This window comes from Penicillium solitum, assembly GCF_028829755.1.
Source record: "Penicillium solitum strain IBT 25940 chromosome Unknown utg000005l_segment0_segment0, whole genome shotgun sequence".
NCBI lineage: Eukaryota > Fungi > Ascomycota > Eurotiomycetes > Eurotiales > Aspergillaceae > Penicillium > Penicillium solitum.
In genome coordinates this window covers 837,423-853,853 of record NW_027072125.1, presented here as the reverse complement: position 1 = coordinate 853,853, position 16,431 = coordinate 837,423, and the positions used below count along the sequence as shown (strand labels likewise).

Sequence of the window (16,431 nt, the reverse complement as noted above, 5' to 3'; positions counted from 1 at the left end):
CGGCTCACCCCTAGTGATCTCGGCCCGACATATCAATAGAGGGTCCGCCATGATTGATTGGATCTGCCCCGCGGTGGGATAAACATGAGCGATTGACCATGCTCCAAGTGTCCTTGCCAGCACAGCTCTCACAGCAAATAACATATTATATAGGAAGTGCTCCAGAATCCTAAATTCTTTCTTATCTCCTCTCAGAATTTCCTAATTTCCTCATCTCCTCTCGCAATTGCCATGGCTACCCCAGCAAAGTCCAACCACCGTGCCTGGTGGAAAGAAAGCTCCGTGTATCAAATCTGGCCTGCATCCTTCAAAGATTCCAATGATGATGGTATTGGTGACATCCCCGGTATCATCTCCGAGTTGGATTATATCAAGAACCTAGCTGTGGATATCGTTTGGCTGTGTCCATCGTACAAATCCCCGCAGGTGGATATGGGCTATGATATTTCCGATTACTACAGCATCGCCGATGAGTATGGCACAGTTGAAGATGTCGAGAAGTTGATTGCCGGCTGCCACGAGCGGGGTATGAAACTCCTCATGGATCTGGTCGTCAACCACACCAGTGACCAACATGAATGGTTCAAACAGTCGCGCAGCTCCAAGGATAATGAGTACCGGAACTGGTATGTCTGGAAGCCAGCCACGTATGATGAACAGGGCAACCGCCAGCCTCCAAACAACTGGGTCTCTCATTTCCAAGGTATGCATTTTAATATTCCAGTAAGTTAATTAAATTCATCTAACCTAAATTCTACTATAGGAAGTGTTTGGGAATGGGACGAATTAACCCAAGAATACTACCTGCACCTCTATGCAGTCGAGCAACCCGATCTCAACTGGGAGCACCCACCCGTCCGTAAGGCCGTGCACGATATCATGCGATTCTGGCTCGACAAGGGCTGCGATGGATTCCGCATGGACGTGATCAACTTCATTAGCAAGGAGCAGAGTTTCCCGGATGGACCCATCAAGGACCCGCGGACTCCGTGGCAATGGGGCGACAAGTGGTACGCCAACGGCCCACGCCTGCATGAGTACCTGGCGGATCTTGGAAAGATTCTCAAGGAGTACGATGCCTTCAGTGTTGGTGAGATGCCGTTCGTCACTGATGAGAAAGAGGTGCTTCGTGCGGTGCAATTCGATCGCAATGAGATCAATATGATCTTCAATTTCGAACATGTTGACATTGACCATGGCAAATATGATAAGTTTGAACCTGGGAGCTGGAAACTCACTGATTTGAAGGACTTCTTTGAGCGGTGGCAGACTTTCATGTATGACAATGATGGGTGGAATGCGCTCTACTGGGAGAATCATGACCAGCCGCGATCTATTGATCGTTACACAAACGCTAGTGAGGAGTATAGACTGGTTGCGTCTAAGATGCTGGCTACTGCGCTGGCATTGCAGGCTGGTACTCCATTTGTTTACCAGGGACAAGAGCTGGGAACCCGAAATGTGCCCAAGTCGTGGGGCATTGAAGAATACAAAGACATTGATTGTCTGAACCACTGGAAAAGGTATTTCCATTCTCCTAGTGTGGGACTTGTGAATTTTTGCTAACTATAGATATTCTACAGAATCCCAAAGGACGACACCGCTGCCCAAGCAATCGCTCTCCAAGAATATCAGAAGAAGTCCCGCGACAACGGACGCACTCCGGTCCAGTGGTCGGCTGCTGAGAATGCCGGTTTCACCGGTCCTGGTGTCAAGCCCTGGATGTCTGTGAACACCGATTATGTGCGGGTCAATGCCGAAGCCGAAGTCAAAGATCCCAACTCAACATACCACTACTGGGCAACTGTCCTGAAATTGCGCAAGCAATATCTTGATGTCTTTGTGTATGGTGATTTTACACTTCTAGACAAACCGAACCAGGAGGTCTTTGCCTACACTCGCCAGTATGAAGATCAAAAAGCCTTGGTTGTGTGTCACTGGACAGAGAAGACTCTGGAGTGGGATGCAGCCAGCAACGGTATCACTAGCATCAAGCAGGTCTTGCTTAACACTTATGAAGGTGTTGAGGAGGCTTCCCAGCGGTTCTCTGGTGGAAAATGGACACTTCGGCCATATGAGGCCGTTGTGTTGCTCCTGTGATGGGTGATATATATACGAGATCTAAGGCTGATTACAAACCACTTCCTCCCTACATTGTACCTAGATTGTTTCCTACAATGAAGAGACGTGAAGATAACTATAAGAAATATACCTTGAGTTATAGAACTAACACAAATCTAAGCATCCAAAGCTATCGATTCCCTCTCAGCTCCGTGCTCTCCGCAGATCGGGGGTGCGCGCTCTTATCCGATCCCCGCAGCAGCAGATAAGCATCGAGGGGGACCGACAATCACAAACTCCAACAACATTCAACATTTAAAAGAACCCAATTCCCTCGAATAATTGATCCTCCCAAATTCAAAACCAAAACAAAATGAGTTCCTCAGAACCAACCCCGCTCCCCGCGCACCTCGACCCAAAAACCTACCCACGCACCCACCATGACGCAACGCAAAACATCCACATAACCCTAACCTACGCAACCCTCGACGCAAACTCTTGTTTATCACAAACCGCCTCACCTGCAGCAGGCGCCAACATCCTCTTCCTCGGCACAACGCGCGATACTTTCGAAGGCCGCTCCGTCTCGCAGCTCAGCTACACGGCCTACCCGCCTCTGACGCTGAAGACGCTAGCGGGGATCGCCGAGGCCGCTGTCAAGACACATAAGCTTGAGGGCGTGAGTATTGCGCACAGACTCGGTACTGTGCCGATTGGAGAGGCTTCTATTGCTATCGCTGTTAGTGCGGGACATCGGGGGGCTGCGTGGAGGGCGAGCGAGGAAGTCCTTGAGGCTTGTAAGGAGAAGGCGGAGATTTGGAAGAGGGAGGAGTTTGTTGATGGGGGGATGGAGTGGAGGGCTAATGTGGATCGGGATGCTGAGGGGAGGGCTTTGGGGTCTGAGGGTGTTTAGGTTGGGGGGTTTATGAATGGTGAACTTGGTTGGTTGGTTGTATTCTTGCGAGTGGATTGTGGGTAATACTGATGGGTTCTTCTTCAGGTGTTGCCTGAACAAAATTGGTTTGCAGGGTCTTTATATTTGTTTGTTTCGACGAAGTTTGGCCGGACACCCCGAGTATACGAGCATGAGAACAAAAAGCAGGAGCATTTGGAACACAGTTCCGGCGTGAGTAGGGTATTCAGTTATTCGAATGACTATATTGTACAATTTCCTTACATACACCTAGCGCAAGACTCTTACTCGGTCTTGAGTGGCCTTCCCTCCCTCTTCCAGTCATTGATGTGCTCCAGGATCACCTTGGATGCAGACTCGGGGGTATCCTGGCGGCCGATACACTCAACGAAGTCATTGTCGGGGTCTATGGTAAACTGTTAGCATACTGAAAGTAGATACCTAGGTTGTAGCGTCTTCAACTCACCCATCAGGTAGAAGTAGATACTGTGATCCACGAGGTAGTCCTCGCCGGGCTTGACATCCTTGGGAGTACTGAAGTACACACGGTACTGCTTGCAGACGTTCTTGACCTGCTCGTATGTGCCAGTCAAGCCGACAATGCCGGTGTGGAACTCCTTCAGGTACTCGCGCAGCACCTCGGGCGTATCACGGACGGGATCGCAAGTAATGAAGACGGGCATGAAGAGCTTCTTGTCTCCGGTAGCGGCATTGACCTTCTCGATGATCTCGGCCATCTTGTCCAGCTCGTCGGGGCAGATATCGGGGCAGTGAGTGAAGCCGAAGTAGACCTGGAGAAATAAAGCGAGGTTGTGTCAGCGAATATCGTTCCAGTATATCAAATCCATTTGTTCTCTTCTGCTCCGTTATCCGGGGTAACTCACGAAGCTGTATTTGCCCTTCAGGTCCTCCGCCGTAAACTCGTTCCCATCAAGATCCTTCAAGACGAACGGACCGCCAACCTTCGGCTTGCCAACACCCTTGCTCATCTCCGTCATGCGCTTGCGCTCAAGACGGGCCTTCTCAACGCGGAAGTACAGCATCATACCGGCACCGGTCAGGACGAAGAGCAATGCGGCCTTCCACGAGAATGGGCCGGTCGAGTTGCGCTGACGCATCTGGCCCATTGTCTTGGGGCCAGCTCGGAAGGCAGAGGTTGAAAAGTTGTTCTGTGTGGAGATCATGGTGCGCATGCTTTGGTTGCATCGTGGGCGCTGTGCTTGGGTGTAGGCTCGGCATTGTGATGCGGTGTTGTTTCGGAGAAGAGGGAGGATGCGTTGTGTTGGGGCGGATTCAATGGCGATATTGCGGGTGGCTCGGGTTAAGAGCCCACTTGCCAATCTCATGGGAGAAGGCATTTTGATTGTTGCACAGCTGTGGTTGGGGAGATCTCGAAGGGAAGGTTGATTATCAATTGGCAACTCCGGGCGGAATTCGAGAATCTCCAGATCGACATCTCAATTAAGTCTAGGGTGGCTGCCTCAGGCGCCAATCGTACACTTTGCATCTTGTACATATTTGCTCTCTCCAATTTTAGATGCATTACACGAGGACTTTGTTTCTTAGAGAAAAAAAAATTTTGCACTCTACATTTGGTCGCAACGTTCGCCAATGAAAATCTAAGACGCCCACCCACACACCAACAAAGATACAAGTTGTACATGCATACAACGCCAAGTTATTCTGCCTTGCAGAATCGCCTCGAGGTCAGATAAAAGACCCACTATAAAGCAATGGAACTGCAAAAGCAAAAGACAAAAAGATAACGATGGCGGCATGATTTGAATGCGCCCGCGAACGGAATTGATAAAGGAAGCCTGATCTTGAGAAAGACACAGAAGGGGTATCTGAGTTAGAGTACATCCGACACTCCCATCCTCGGATATTGTCTTGAAGAGATATGGTGAGATCTGGTGCAGGCCTGTGGTAGTTCTGGGGTGCAACTTGACAGTCAATTTGTAAAGGAACAAAAGACGGAACAAAATCTTGGAGCTGGTTTCTGCTGAAGATAGTAACAAGTTATATCTAGAAAGGTTGTTTTGTACGAGTTGTGCGTTTCCCGTGCTCTACAACTGATCATTTCAGGAGACATTTAAGGACATCTAATAAGACACTTGAAAAGAGATTAGAAAATCGAATTGTAGTAGTATTTTAATAATTGTAACGTTTCAAACATGACATCAAACCAACCGGGTTCAAACAAGCCGAAGGCTAGTAGGAAACCCCCAACAAAGAAATAGACTCTATAGAAAAGAAAAGGAGAATTAATAACTATTAACAAGCTATTCAACCATTCATCTATACCACATCAAATAGAAATCCCATCAAGCCAGTGCGACTCTGTACAACAGGCTCTCAAATGGCATCGGGGAAAGTGTGGGGGTTCTTAAGAGTCTTGGGGGTAGTGCGGGTCTTGGGGCCGATGAGGTGGTCAAAGGCGGGCGAGTGCTCGACACGAGGGCTCAGATCCTTCAGGTCCCACAAGTAACCGAGGGTCTTGAGGACGGAGGTAGCACTGTACGGGGAAGACTCGCCGGTGACGGGGTCAGTACCGTAGCCCTCAACGTGACCCTTGGGGGTGTAAGGAGAGAGCAACCAGGTGGGGATACGACCACCGAGACGGTCGAAGCTGAAAGTGTACGAGCTGCCATCATGCGCGGTCTCGGTGTAGGTCTTGTTATCGGGGCGAACGGCAAGAGGGGGAGCGACGTGGTCGAAGAATCCACCAGTCTCGTCGAAGGTGACAAGGAAGAGGGTCTTCTCCCATTGAGGGCCAGTGCGGACGGCATCGTAGATCTGCTTCAGGAAAACCTCACCGAAGGAGACGTTGCCGGCGGGGTGCATGGAGTTGGTGTTCAGGCCGCAGCAGGAGGGGTTAATGTAGGACAACTGGGGGAGCAGGCCCAGGTAGGCGTCCTGGTAGAAGTTCTCGACCGGGACGACGTTGCTCTTGGCGTTTTTGGCGGTCCAGTCGAAGAACATGGAATCGGGAAGGAAGGCACCGTTGGTGCCGTCGTAGTTGAGCCACGAGATGCCCTTCTCGGAGGCAGCCTCGAAGATGCTGGTGGTTGGGATGGCAGAGGTATCGAAGTCCTCGTCGTTCTTGCCGTGGCCATCAGTGACACCAGCGACCGCACAGAGACGGTTGGGGTTGGTGGGCTGGTTGATGGTCAGTTTGATATCTTTGGCTAGTTTGCAACATGGACAGTACTTACACCAGGGACACAGGAGTGCCAGTTGTTGAAGGTAGTGAACTCGTCAACCATTTCAACGATAGTGGGGATCTGACTCTCGGAGTAGTATCCCATGACCTCGTCAGTTGCGCGCTCAGCAGAGATCTTGGGGTGCTGAAGAATTTGGCGGTTGACAAAGCCCGACAGATTGGGGGTCAAAGTGCCATTGGCAATAGCTTCATTGCTAGGGTTATATTGACCATAGAGCTCGAAGTTGGTACCAGTGAGCGAGTGGTCGGGGTCATTGAGAACTGAGTCGTAGTTCTTAGACTGGGTGGACCACTTCTTGCTCTTGGGGTTGGTGATATCCTCCAGGTTGTAGAAAGGACCATTGTTGACAACGTTGTCCAAACCCTGCTTCTTCACACCACCCAGGATGTTGTCGAATCCACGGTTTTCCAAGAGAACCCAGACAACGTTCTCGATATTGCCCTTCAGGTTGGCAATAGACTCCTTCGAGCCAGACTTGTAGCCGAAGGGCGCGTTTCTGTTGCCCTTCTCCACGGCCGCACCCAGGGCGCTGCCGGACAGGCCGAGCAAGGAAATGAGAGCGGTGGTCTTCATTATACCTGTAGATGATGTGGTAGAGAGAGTTGGACTGAGGTGAATACGAAAATCATTTCCTCGGTCGTTGGACGACTTTTATATCTCTCCTACATGCGTGATATGTGCATTAGTAGAGATAATGGCGTTAGGGGAATGTACAGGCGGAAATTAGACTTCATAGCAAATGAAAAGCGGCCATTCCTGCCACATGTTCAGCCTGTGAGCTTTCAACCGCCGATCAACGACCTATCGATGGTAAGCGAGCACGCCTTGGAAAAGCCGTGTGGGTGGGGGTAGAGTTGGGATAGTTCGGATGTTACCGGACTGATTGTATTAGAGCACCAGTTGTCAATTCCCATGTAGAGATTGGATGCAATGACTTTTGGAAGATTCCAAAACATGCCCAGGTGGAAGTATAGGTGGGTCTCATAGAATCCACTTTGGCTAGCTTCCATGGTTAGCCCCACAGGTACACCAATCAAATCGTCCACCAAAGGGCTTTAATATGTGCCAAGTCACCAATCACGCTCCGTTCCTTTCGCATGCCGAGGGGTGTGAAGACCATGTGGCTCCCATATCCCATGTTCACGCTATCCTTTGAAGTAATCTTGGAGCAGTCCGAGTCGGCTATATTCCGCATCTTAAACAGGAAATTGACGGGAAAACGCGCCATATGAAAATGCACGTGGCTAAATAAGAGTAGAATAACGATGGTCCAAACTAGAAGGTGATAGTAGTGGTCTGGGTAATATTTTGAAACAAGTCTAATCTCTACCTGCATGTGGAAAAAATCCCCGAGTAACGAAGTACTCGTCCAGCCCCGCCTTAGCAGAGGGGCCCTCAAAAATGCCCGCAATATACTGATCAGGTCGGAGTAAGTAAACGGCATTCTTGACTAGGCCGACTTTGCCGTATTGATCGTGCCAGTGGAATGTAAAAACCTTCGCATTCATCTCCCGGGCCCACTTCTCAAGTTCTGGCACAGACTCCCCGTAGATATGGAGCTGCCAACAAACTTCTCGTAGGGTAGAAAAATTGTCCACCTCGTTGATTTCAACCCATGGAAGACGGTCGCCAGGCTGCACGGTCCCTTCACCAATACGAGAAAGACTACTGCCCCTGTAATTGCAAATGAGTTGAGAAGCGCCCCGGAAGATTCTGGTCCGGGCAAAATCGAATTTCAGCAGTAGTGGCACAAGGTATGGAATCAGCCAATTTCGAAGAATGTGTGGGAAGAATCCTTTCGATGTAAGCGTCGTAAAACCCATGTCAGTCGACTTGACTATCATCATGGCGAATGCTCGGCGTTCAGACTCATATGAATCTAATAGTTGGTATTTTGCTTCTTCGGTCATGTTTGTTTTGAGAACCGTTGCTAGTTTCCACGCCAAGTTGACCGAGTCCATGATGCCGGTATTCATACCCTGCCCGCCGACTGGGCTGTGGATGTGAGCCGCATCACCAACAAGGAATGCGCGATTGCTGCGAAATTTGTCGGCCACACGGTGGTGACAGCGGTAGGTGGAGAACCAGTTAACATTTGTGATGTCGATATCCATCGCTTGCATGATTTGGGGTCTAACGTCATCGAATGTGATCTCATGCTCAGGCTCTGGCGATTCACCATTGTTGTCGTCGTCATTATCTGGGATCGTGATACCAACCAATCGCGCATGGCCTGCTTTGTTGTACGGTAATACCAGGGTGAAAGTGTCGTGCGTAAACATCACATGCCCTTCGCCGTTGAAGTGCTTGTCGCTTTTGCCTTCGACATCGGCGATGTAGAACAGCGGTTTGTATGTTTCGCCCTCGAATTTGGCACCAATCCCGCGGCGAACAGCCGAATGTGCTCCATCACACCCAACTATATATGACGCCTCGTGTGTGGTTGAGCTCTGGTCACTCTCGCGGAACAGAGTAGCAGTGATGCTTGACCCGTGGTCCACAAAGCCTTGCAACTTTGACCCTCGTGCGACATGGATGCCGACGTCATTCAGTCGCTTCTCAAGCATTCTTTCGTGGTCGTCTTGCGGTATATTTAGCATGAACGGGTACGGAGTCAACTCGCGTCCAAAGTCTCGCAGCGAAATGTGTGCTTTGTGCTCCGCCTCAACCCAAAGATTTGACGCCGGCAACTTGAACCCCAGTGCTAGCAAATCTTCGGTCAATCCAAGTTGCCTATACAGCTCCACTATGCGTGCATGAACAACTATAGCTCGTGAGTTTTTCGCCGGACCGTCTGCCTGGTCAAAAATGTGGACATTGACACCTTGATGGTGAAGCCACAGAGCAAGGACAAGGCCTGTTGGGCCTGCGCCAACAATAAGAACATCCGTTTTGGGTCTCATCCTTGGAACGCTCTTCAGATTGAGGGTATGTCAGTTGAACTAATGTATCAAGGAAAGAATCGTGATCAAAAGACAATGGTAGGATATTGGTGGTCATATCCAAAATCAGCACCGAACGGAAGTGACTTTAAATAAAAATTTGACTATGCATTTACCATCGAAGCGTACCCCAAAAAAATGTTGATCATCACAGTTCGGTTGTTTAGTTGCCGACCCGAGCGAGGATTGTGGACGGGATCGGAGTGTCGCGCGCCGATCGGCGCGAGGCTCTCCAAAAATGTTGGGGTACACTGGATTTCGAACATGATAATTACTACCAGACCCCTTGATTCGCTACAAAGGGTGAGTGAGCGGATTTTGAGTAACAGCATCAGGCATCATGCTCAGGTCATGACAAGTATGTTGCATCATCTGTAAAAGATCCTTGGAAGTTACTCAGAAGATTGTCCCATTCATTCCAATCCTGCGGGCTATCACCAAGCAGGAAACCGAAGTTTTCGGCCTCCAATCCGAACTGTGAACTAGAACGGTCGTGCCTGGGCTGATCTTGTAGCTCAGCACCATGGTCACCAGCTGGGAAGTTTTCATCTTCCTGTTGCGTACTAGAAATTCCTCCCGCACTCGCTAGCAAAGATGCAACGATGGTTGGGCACAGCGTTGGTGTGCGGTGATTGAGGTTACACTCTTCAATGTACGTCCGCCAGGCCTTGACAATTAGATTTTGAATGGCCATGTGAAGAGGAGTTGGACCGTTCTTGCCCATTGTCTTGATATGCCCAGAATACACATTTCCAATCAATTGCCAGACTTTGCTCTTCTCTTCGGAATCAGTCCGGTGCCGCATTTCCGAGAGCATGAATATTATGGCATCCCACGGCATGTGATTCACCATGTGCCACGAGTACTTTCGTACAACTGGATTGTTTTGGGCGGAGTCAGCATACTCTGTCATTTTGAGGCAATTCTCGAAGATGACGTTTTTCTCTGCTTGGGAGATGCGAGTATTAGGATCCTGGTATTGACGAGGATGGTGGGCCATCAGCCGGGTGTAGTGTATAGCCGAACGCGTCATCATTGTTGTTGCCATATGCAGCGGGATGGATTTATCGCAGTGCTGGAGGAACCTATCTTCCAGGTGCGCTTCAAGTTCATCAATAGTCTTGTCCTTGTCCTTCAAGGACATCGATGAAGATGATAAGAAGGCCCATGGCCCAGTATTAGAGCTCTCAACCTGGTTTGACACACGAAGGAGCCATTTTCCAAATGCACTCCGAGCCAGAACAAACATCATTTCTGTCAGTCCTGGCTTCTCGTAAGCTGGCTCGGTCATTCGAGGATCGAGGTCGCTATCATTGGCGTTCATTGGTGGTTTAACATCAATTGTGGCCGGGAGTGGTGTTGATGCTACACCACAGAACTGTGCAGATGTAGCATCTATGATCATAAGCTGGAACCAGATGCGACGGCGCATCTCAGTTTCGAATATTGAAAGTCCGTGTGCAGACCCGTCACGGTGAATCCCAATTCGTTGCGCGATTCTTACTGCTATGCCACATAATGTCCAGATAGTATGTGGGTCAGAGAACGAACGCATGCAGAGCTGCCAAATTATCGTTAGAGGGGATTAGATATTGTCGAAAGGGAACATACTAGGTAGAGCATAAAAGCCTGGAGAACCACTGAGCTTGATGTACGAAGAAGCGATGCATTCTTGAAGGCGAGTTGGGCTCCTTGTCTGCACTTTGATAGGAGGGCTTTCTTGCTTTCTCCAAATGACTTTTCGACATCTTCTGCTTGCAAGGAAACCAATGCTATGCAATATATTGCAAACATCAATGCTTCGATCTCTCGACTTACTTTTCCCAGATCACTCATGGCGTCTAGAATTTGTTGTTGCACAGTTGGAGCATGTATAATTTTGGTCAGCGGGTTCACATTTTCGAGAAATGCCTGCCATAACTTGAAGATATTCAGGGGGCTCGGGTGGAGCTCCGTAAGAATGTCTCTTGTTGCAGATGTCGAAAGTATCGCATACTCGTCGCTCACATCCTGAGCAAAGTTATCGGTACCATTATCTGATTCATCGCCCAATACGTCCGCAGCATTTGGGAGCTAGCAAAGATGGTCAGAATTGACACCATACGGAAGTCAGAAAATACCAACCTCATTGCTAACACTCGTCCAAAGATTACTGATGTACAAGTTAGAATTCTGACATTAGGCGAAATGCAGCACAAGCAACTTACTTGTCGAGATAGATGGAGTTGCCATCTTTCATGATCATCCTCCCAGATCCACTTTTCCCTGCCTCCGTCCATTGGTCTCCCTCGGCAGAGCGGTGATGTCGAATGACAGAGGGATTTTCGTCGAACCCGGCGCTGCGTCTAACATATTTTCCGCGTTCTTGAGACACGCTCCCATTTGTTTCTCGATCCCTTTTGCGACGAGGCGGCGGTGGGGCACGGTAGATGCACTCCACATTCGCCTTTGCGCAATTTGAACAGGGGGTAGAGGGGTCTTGCCTATCGCATTTAACCTTCCGGTTGTGACAGACCACGCATGCAAACGATGCGGATTGTTTTGATGGCGAGTCCGTTGTGCGCCCGCCATTTAAGGGACCATTTAGACTAGCCATCGCTGCAGCACACTCTTTGGAAAACCACCCAGATAGGCATGAGTAAATTGGTATATTTACTTGAGCAATCTGACCTTTGGTGGCATTAAGGAGAGCAAAGGATATGATATGTACGGATCGGAAAGGTCGGGGGGCCGTCGGAATTTGATGCCTTGTATACAAGGCACCAAGTCCAACATCACCCCCAATCTAATCTCGGTTGTTTCACATTATGTGCTTCGATTGGCTTCTCTATTCTCCACTGCTATTGCTTGATTCCAGGTTGCTATTCTTAAAATATCACATTTTCGCCCAAAGTATTCCGAATGTGTCTTTGCAGTCTCGACAGACTCAACATAACAACCGGAGCGATTCTATCTGAGTATTTCTATCATCCGTTTGTCTCTCTTACCGGTCATTTGCAGGTCAAGGATTCCAAGTTTACATGCCAAAGGATATTTCAAATGACTCATCCATGTATGAGCCATAATGCATTTTCTCAATCGAGTCAGAACAGTCCTTCGGAAAGGTAAACGGGACTCGATGTCGGCTGGGCCGAAAGCTTCAGCGTGGAAGCGGCTCCCATCTCATGTCTTTGTTAAGATCCTAGCCTCCTGTGACCTGAAGGATATTGGCTCTTTGTCTCTTTCCTGTCGAGCACTCCATGACCGGGTTTCCAAGCTGGAATATGCCATAGCATGGGCATATATTCAACTCCGAAAGCAGATGCATCACCAAAGGCATTGTATTGACGGAGGCCTGTCGCCGGGCGATGACATTGCCTTTATCTCCGAGCTATTTCCTCCCCCGCCTCCAGAGTATAGCACAGGCATGCCTCATGACAACGCGGAATATTCTCTGGGATATCTCGGCGATTTAAAACGATGCTGGAATACCTGCATTCGACTCTCCCATCATTTGGCTGCTCATGTAGTTGGACATCATCTGGAGACTGATACAATTGCTCAGCCTTTGTGGTCATCTTCCAAGACAGAGAAAGAAGTTGTCTATAGCAAAGCTGTGGCTTCGCTCCAAGCCAAGCTTTTGTATCCGATGTATGGCCCCACTACGTTAATTCTTTTTTTGGGAAGCATACTTACTCGAATATAGAACCTATGCGGTATTCTTCCTAGAATCATCTGCATCTTCTGGCTCCGACTCTGACCACTCCGGTCATCACCACAAAAATATGGCCTGTTCTATTGAACGACAGCAAACGATTATTCGAAATGCGCCTTTTGACGATTCACTTATATTTCTGTCGACCCACCATTGCATGCAGCTTCTTTTTTCGACGGTCCAGCGCTTGATGGGACCGGAAATTCCCCATTCCACCGCCGAAAGCTGGTTTAGTCTCCTTCTTACCACTTCAACCATGGAGAGAATCCTCGACTTCTTTATCTCTATTTCGAAGGATGACCAAAGAAAACAAAAGGGCGAGCATGATTCTACGTGGTCCCATAGAAAGGAGTTTCTATGGGCGATGCGACAAGATTTGAACGAGTACATGGCGTCTTTCAGTGATCATAGCGAACAAGCACTCCTCGACCCAAAGCTTATCCATGTATGGTTCCAAGCAGCCCAAAATGAGATGGATGAACGAGGGGCTATTCCGCATACCGTTGGGGATTCAGAAGTGCACGTTCTCCACGGGTCTGTTGTGAAATTGGAATGTGAATACTGTTATGACTGTTATGATGAATGATAGCTCAAAGCTCAGCACAATTTTTGGGCAACAAGTTGTGATTTCCAGGGATTGTACGGATCAATCTATTGTTGAATGAACCTTCAATACAACTAGTACATCAAATGTTACACATAGAAAAGTCTCTTGCACAGAACATACTTTTTTTACCGCCTTCATATACACCTAAAAAAGACATATAAAAGACATGACAAGACCGCATAAACGGCCGACTATTCTTGTGAAATATGAATCAACAAGATGTATGCAAATTGAAAAAAAGGCCTTGGATATATGAAGCTCCGCACTAAACCGCTTTCGGTCGGTTCCCGGTAGTTCGGGCGCCGACAACCCAAGACTTCAATCAGGCTCCTCCAGCTCTACTTTGACCTTTCCCTTGCATTATAAATCTGCTTTGATTCCGAAATTCCGAAGCATGTCGGCGGTAAGATTTCCTGAATGACGGCAATGCGAAAGGCATACGCTGTTTCTGAAATATGTAGCTCAACTAATGTTATTAGTGCGATTTATGTCATACTCGAAAGGTACCTAGGTATAACCTTTCATTGGTTTCTCGCATTCGATAGTTTGATACTCCGAAGCTTATCTAGAGTCGTTGTAGGTGAAATGCGATCGCCAGGACCCTTGCATGAACTGCACCGATGCAGGCGCAGAATGTCTCCGCAACCGCCAGGCACGAGTTCATAGACCTCGGGTCTCTCGGTACGTGCAATTCGCATTACACGTCTTCAGAATCAGCCGCTGATATTTCAAAGATTTGAAACATTGACTCAAAGATTGGCGAAATTAGAAGAGTCAACCAATAAAGAGGCAACATGCTTTCCAACAAGGCATCACGCCGCTAGCAGCGCATCTTCGTCGCCTTCGGCTAACCGGCCAAGTATCACAGAAGTGCTCAATGACAAGCAGAAGCGATATCGAGCATATGATCTCCATGATTCGGCTCCCCTGCAGCCACCACTAAGCAAGCACCGCAAGTCTCAGACTGTGGCGCAACAAAATGTTCACCAGACACATTCTCCTAGCTCAACACATCATGCTTATGAGGCTAGAGAATACATTGAGCATGAACTCAAATGCAACCCGGCTCTATCAAAAGATAGACGAACTGCACTTGAATCAGCGCGCAAGTTCGTCAGTCAGCTGTCCAATCCGACGTTAAATTTCGAGGAGACTGCGGCTATGCATGATATGGATGTTCAAGAAAACCTAGAACCCCCTACTCTCACACCGGAATTACTCTTCATGATGTTACCTGGTAAATCACCCACAATTTGAAAGATGTGAGCGGTGCTGATTGTATACCTAGGACCCGATAAGAGAACAAACTCACAGGGAACAATCAACTGGCCTGATCACATCTCCAACAAGGTTCTAGAGCAAATGGGGCTCGCAATTATCGAGGGCACAGAATGTGAGCAAGTGCTCCAGCATTATCGAATCAATGTCTGGGTAAAGGCCATGGGTTTTATATCAAAAATGGCCCCTCTGCTCACGAGCGAACGTTTGGGTGATCATTTTCGGTCACTCAAAAAGAGGTATGAAGCCGCTGCCGTCGAGATTTTGGATCAAATTCCGCTGGCAGCTGAACCTAACCTTCTTTTGCTTCAATCGATTCTGTCTGCGGTATGTTCATTTTGTCTCTTTGGTGTGACTCCATCTATATCGACTCGGTTCTGACCCAACACAGGCCCGTTTGATGCGGTATTTAGGAAACATGACACGCAGCTGGATGTTGACAGCACAAGCCTCGATGATGATCGTTTCCTTAAACTACCACAACATCACAGATCCAATTCCTCGAACCGAGATAGAGGAAAACATTCACGACTGTGTGTACACATGCTATTACTTTGACAAAACCCTCAGCCTGCTGCTCCTCCGACCACCGTCTCTACCGGATCTGAAAATTAGACCAACCCAGTTAATTCACCTTGACCCTGATCTGCCAACATCTGTCATGATAAAAGGCATAGTCGAGTATTCAGAGTTGAAAAGTGATCTACTGAGCGTTTTGCTTGATACAAAGAAGACAATAGGAGACACAGAGAAGGCCAATATACTGTCTGATCTTGTTGCGCGAGCACACATAATTCACTCCAATATGCAAATGGTAAGAGAGATCGAGCATCCGCCAACAAACAACTGCTAATCCAACTTCCAGTTTCGTCGTCGCCAAGAAGAGCAATCCCCAGAATTATGGCGCCAAATTCTGCACGAATGGCCATCAATGGACTTCAACTACTACTCTGTTCTCACGACAATAATCCAAGCCCGCTCCTCGGTACTCAAGTCCCGCTTGGTTTGCGAGAACTGTCTATACACAGCCCGGGAAGCTCTCACCACTCTCCGAGCTTTACAGGAAGCATTCTCAAGCTACACCAACTCTATTGATTCATATCCACACTTTCTTACCTGGTGTGATATACCCATCTCAAAGCCATTCTTTAATACCTTGCACAGTGAAAACTAATGACCTTTTCAATAGGACAATGTTGTTATTCCCGTTAGCACCATTCTTTGTCCTGTTTTGCAACGTGATTGCAACATCAAACGAGAGAGACTTCAATATGATCAAAACCATCACTGACGACCTACGCCAATTCGCAGAGGCGAATGCCTCAATTGGTAAACTGTACAAGCTATTCTCCAAATTCCTGGACCTGTGTGCACCTTTGGTGAAAGGGAATCATAAACCTTCCCGTTCAGGACAGCCAGCAGTTGCACTCTCTGATTCGAGCACGGCTGGAAACACCGAGGGCCAGATTGCATCCTACACAGATATGCTTGGCCGTGCTGCCAATGCCGATCAGGCTTTGGTTAGTCTTGGGAGTACAGAATCTACTGGAGGTCCTACTGCGCCACCGTCTGTGGAGGGATGGGATGACAGTCTTGTGTGGGATCTGTTCGATAATCAGCCCTCGTTAGGGTGGGCCGATTCAGAACTATGGAATGTGATGTCCCAGTTTGATTCATGAAATTAGAATAGAAATACTAGCTTCGTGATGTTT

At 48.4% G+C, this 16,431-nt stretch overlaps 8 protein-coding genes across 8 annotated transcripts; 4 read left to right on the top strand and 4 right to left on the bottom strand.

Moving 5' to 3' along the window:
• Positions 1-231: 231 nt before the first annotated feature.
• On the top strand, positions 232-2,100 carry N7455_007926 (glycoside hydrolase family 13 protein; the record flags this gene model as incomplete). Its single annotated transcript, XM_040962456.2, has 3 exons — positions 232-703; positions 764-1,523; positions 1,584-2,100. The coding sequence occupies 3 exons, from the start codon at positions 232-234 to the stop codon at positions 2,098-2,100; spliced, it is 1,749 nt and encodes a 582-aa protein (XP_040807097.1).
• A 334-nt stretch (positions 2,101-2,434) lies between these two features.
• On the top strand, positions 2,435-2,974 carry N7455_007925 (molybdopterin synthase catalytic subunit; the record flags this gene model as incomplete). The annotated part of the gene is made up of 1 exon (XM_040962461.2): positions 2,435-2,974. The coding sequence occupies one exon, from the start codon at positions 2,435-2,437 to the stop codon at positions 2,972-2,974; it is 540 nt and encodes a 179-aa protein (XP_040807095.2).
• Positions 2,975-3,258: 284 nt separating this feature from the next.
• Positions 3,259-4,332, bottom strand: N7455_007924 (SCO family protein; the record flags this gene model as incomplete). The annotated part of the gene is made up of 3 exons (XM_040962460.2): positions 3,259-3,380; positions 3,441-3,765; positions 3,859-4,332. The coding sequence occupies 3 exons, from the start codon at positions 4,330-4,332 to the stop codon at positions 3,259-3,261; spliced, it is 921 nt and encodes a 306-aa protein (XP_040807105.1).
• A 997-nt stretch (positions 4,333-5,329) lies between these two features.
• N7455_007923 (putative phosphatidylglycerol specific phospholipase C) lies at positions 5,330-6,771 on the bottom strand (the record flags this gene model as incomplete). Its single annotated transcript, XM_040962453.2, has 2 exons — positions 5,330-6,133; positions 6,190-6,771. 2 exons carry the CDS (start codon positions 6,769-6,771, stop codon positions 5,330-5,332), a joined length of 1,386 nt encoding a protein of 461 aa, XP_040807107.2.
• A 746-nt stretch (positions 6,772-7,517) lies between these two features.
• On the bottom strand, positions 7,518-9,101 carry N7455_007922 (putative FAD binding monooxygenase; the record flags this gene model as incomplete). Its single annotated transcript, XM_040962458.2, has 1 exon — positions 7,518-9,101. The coding sequence occupies one exon, from the start codon at positions 9,099-9,101 to the stop codon at positions 7,518-7,520; it is 1,584 nt and encodes a 527-aa protein (XP_040807101.2).
• A 388-nt stretch (positions 9,102-9,489) lies between these two features.
• On the bottom strand, positions 9,490-11,736 carry N7455_007921 (Zn(II)2Cys6 transcription factor; the record flags this gene model as incomplete). The annotated part of the gene is made up of 4 exons (XM_040962451.2): positions 9,490-10,701; positions 10,752-11,213; positions 11,265-11,292; positions 11,348-11,736. 4 exons carry the CDS (start codon positions 11,734-11,736, stop codon positions 9,490-9,492), a joined length of 2,091 nt encoding a protein of 696 aa, XP_040807103.2.
• Positions 11,737-12,204: 468 nt separating this feature from the next.
• Positions 12,205-13,420, top strand: N7455_007920 (F-box protein; the record flags this gene model as incomplete). The annotated part of the gene is made up of 2 exons (XM_040962455.2): positions 12,205-12,770; positions 12,826-13,420. 2 exons carry the CDS (start codon positions 12,205-12,207, stop codon positions 13,418-13,420), a joined length of 1,161 nt encoding a protein of 386 aa, XP_040807096.2.
• A 641-nt stretch (positions 13,421-14,061) lies between these two features.
• Positions 14,062-16,398, top strand: N7455_007919 (fungal specific transcription factor domain-containing protein; the record flags this gene model as incomplete). Its single annotated transcript, XM_065605761.1, has 6 exons — positions 14,062-14,122; positions 14,211-14,678; positions 14,730-15,046; positions 15,111-15,533; positions 15,585-15,838; positions 15,909-16,398. 6 exons carry the CDS (start codon positions 14,062-14,064, stop codon positions 16,396-16,398), a joined length of 2,013 nt encoding a protein of 670 aa, XP_065460710.1.
• Between the last annotated feature and the right edge of the window lie 33 nt (positions 16,399-16,431).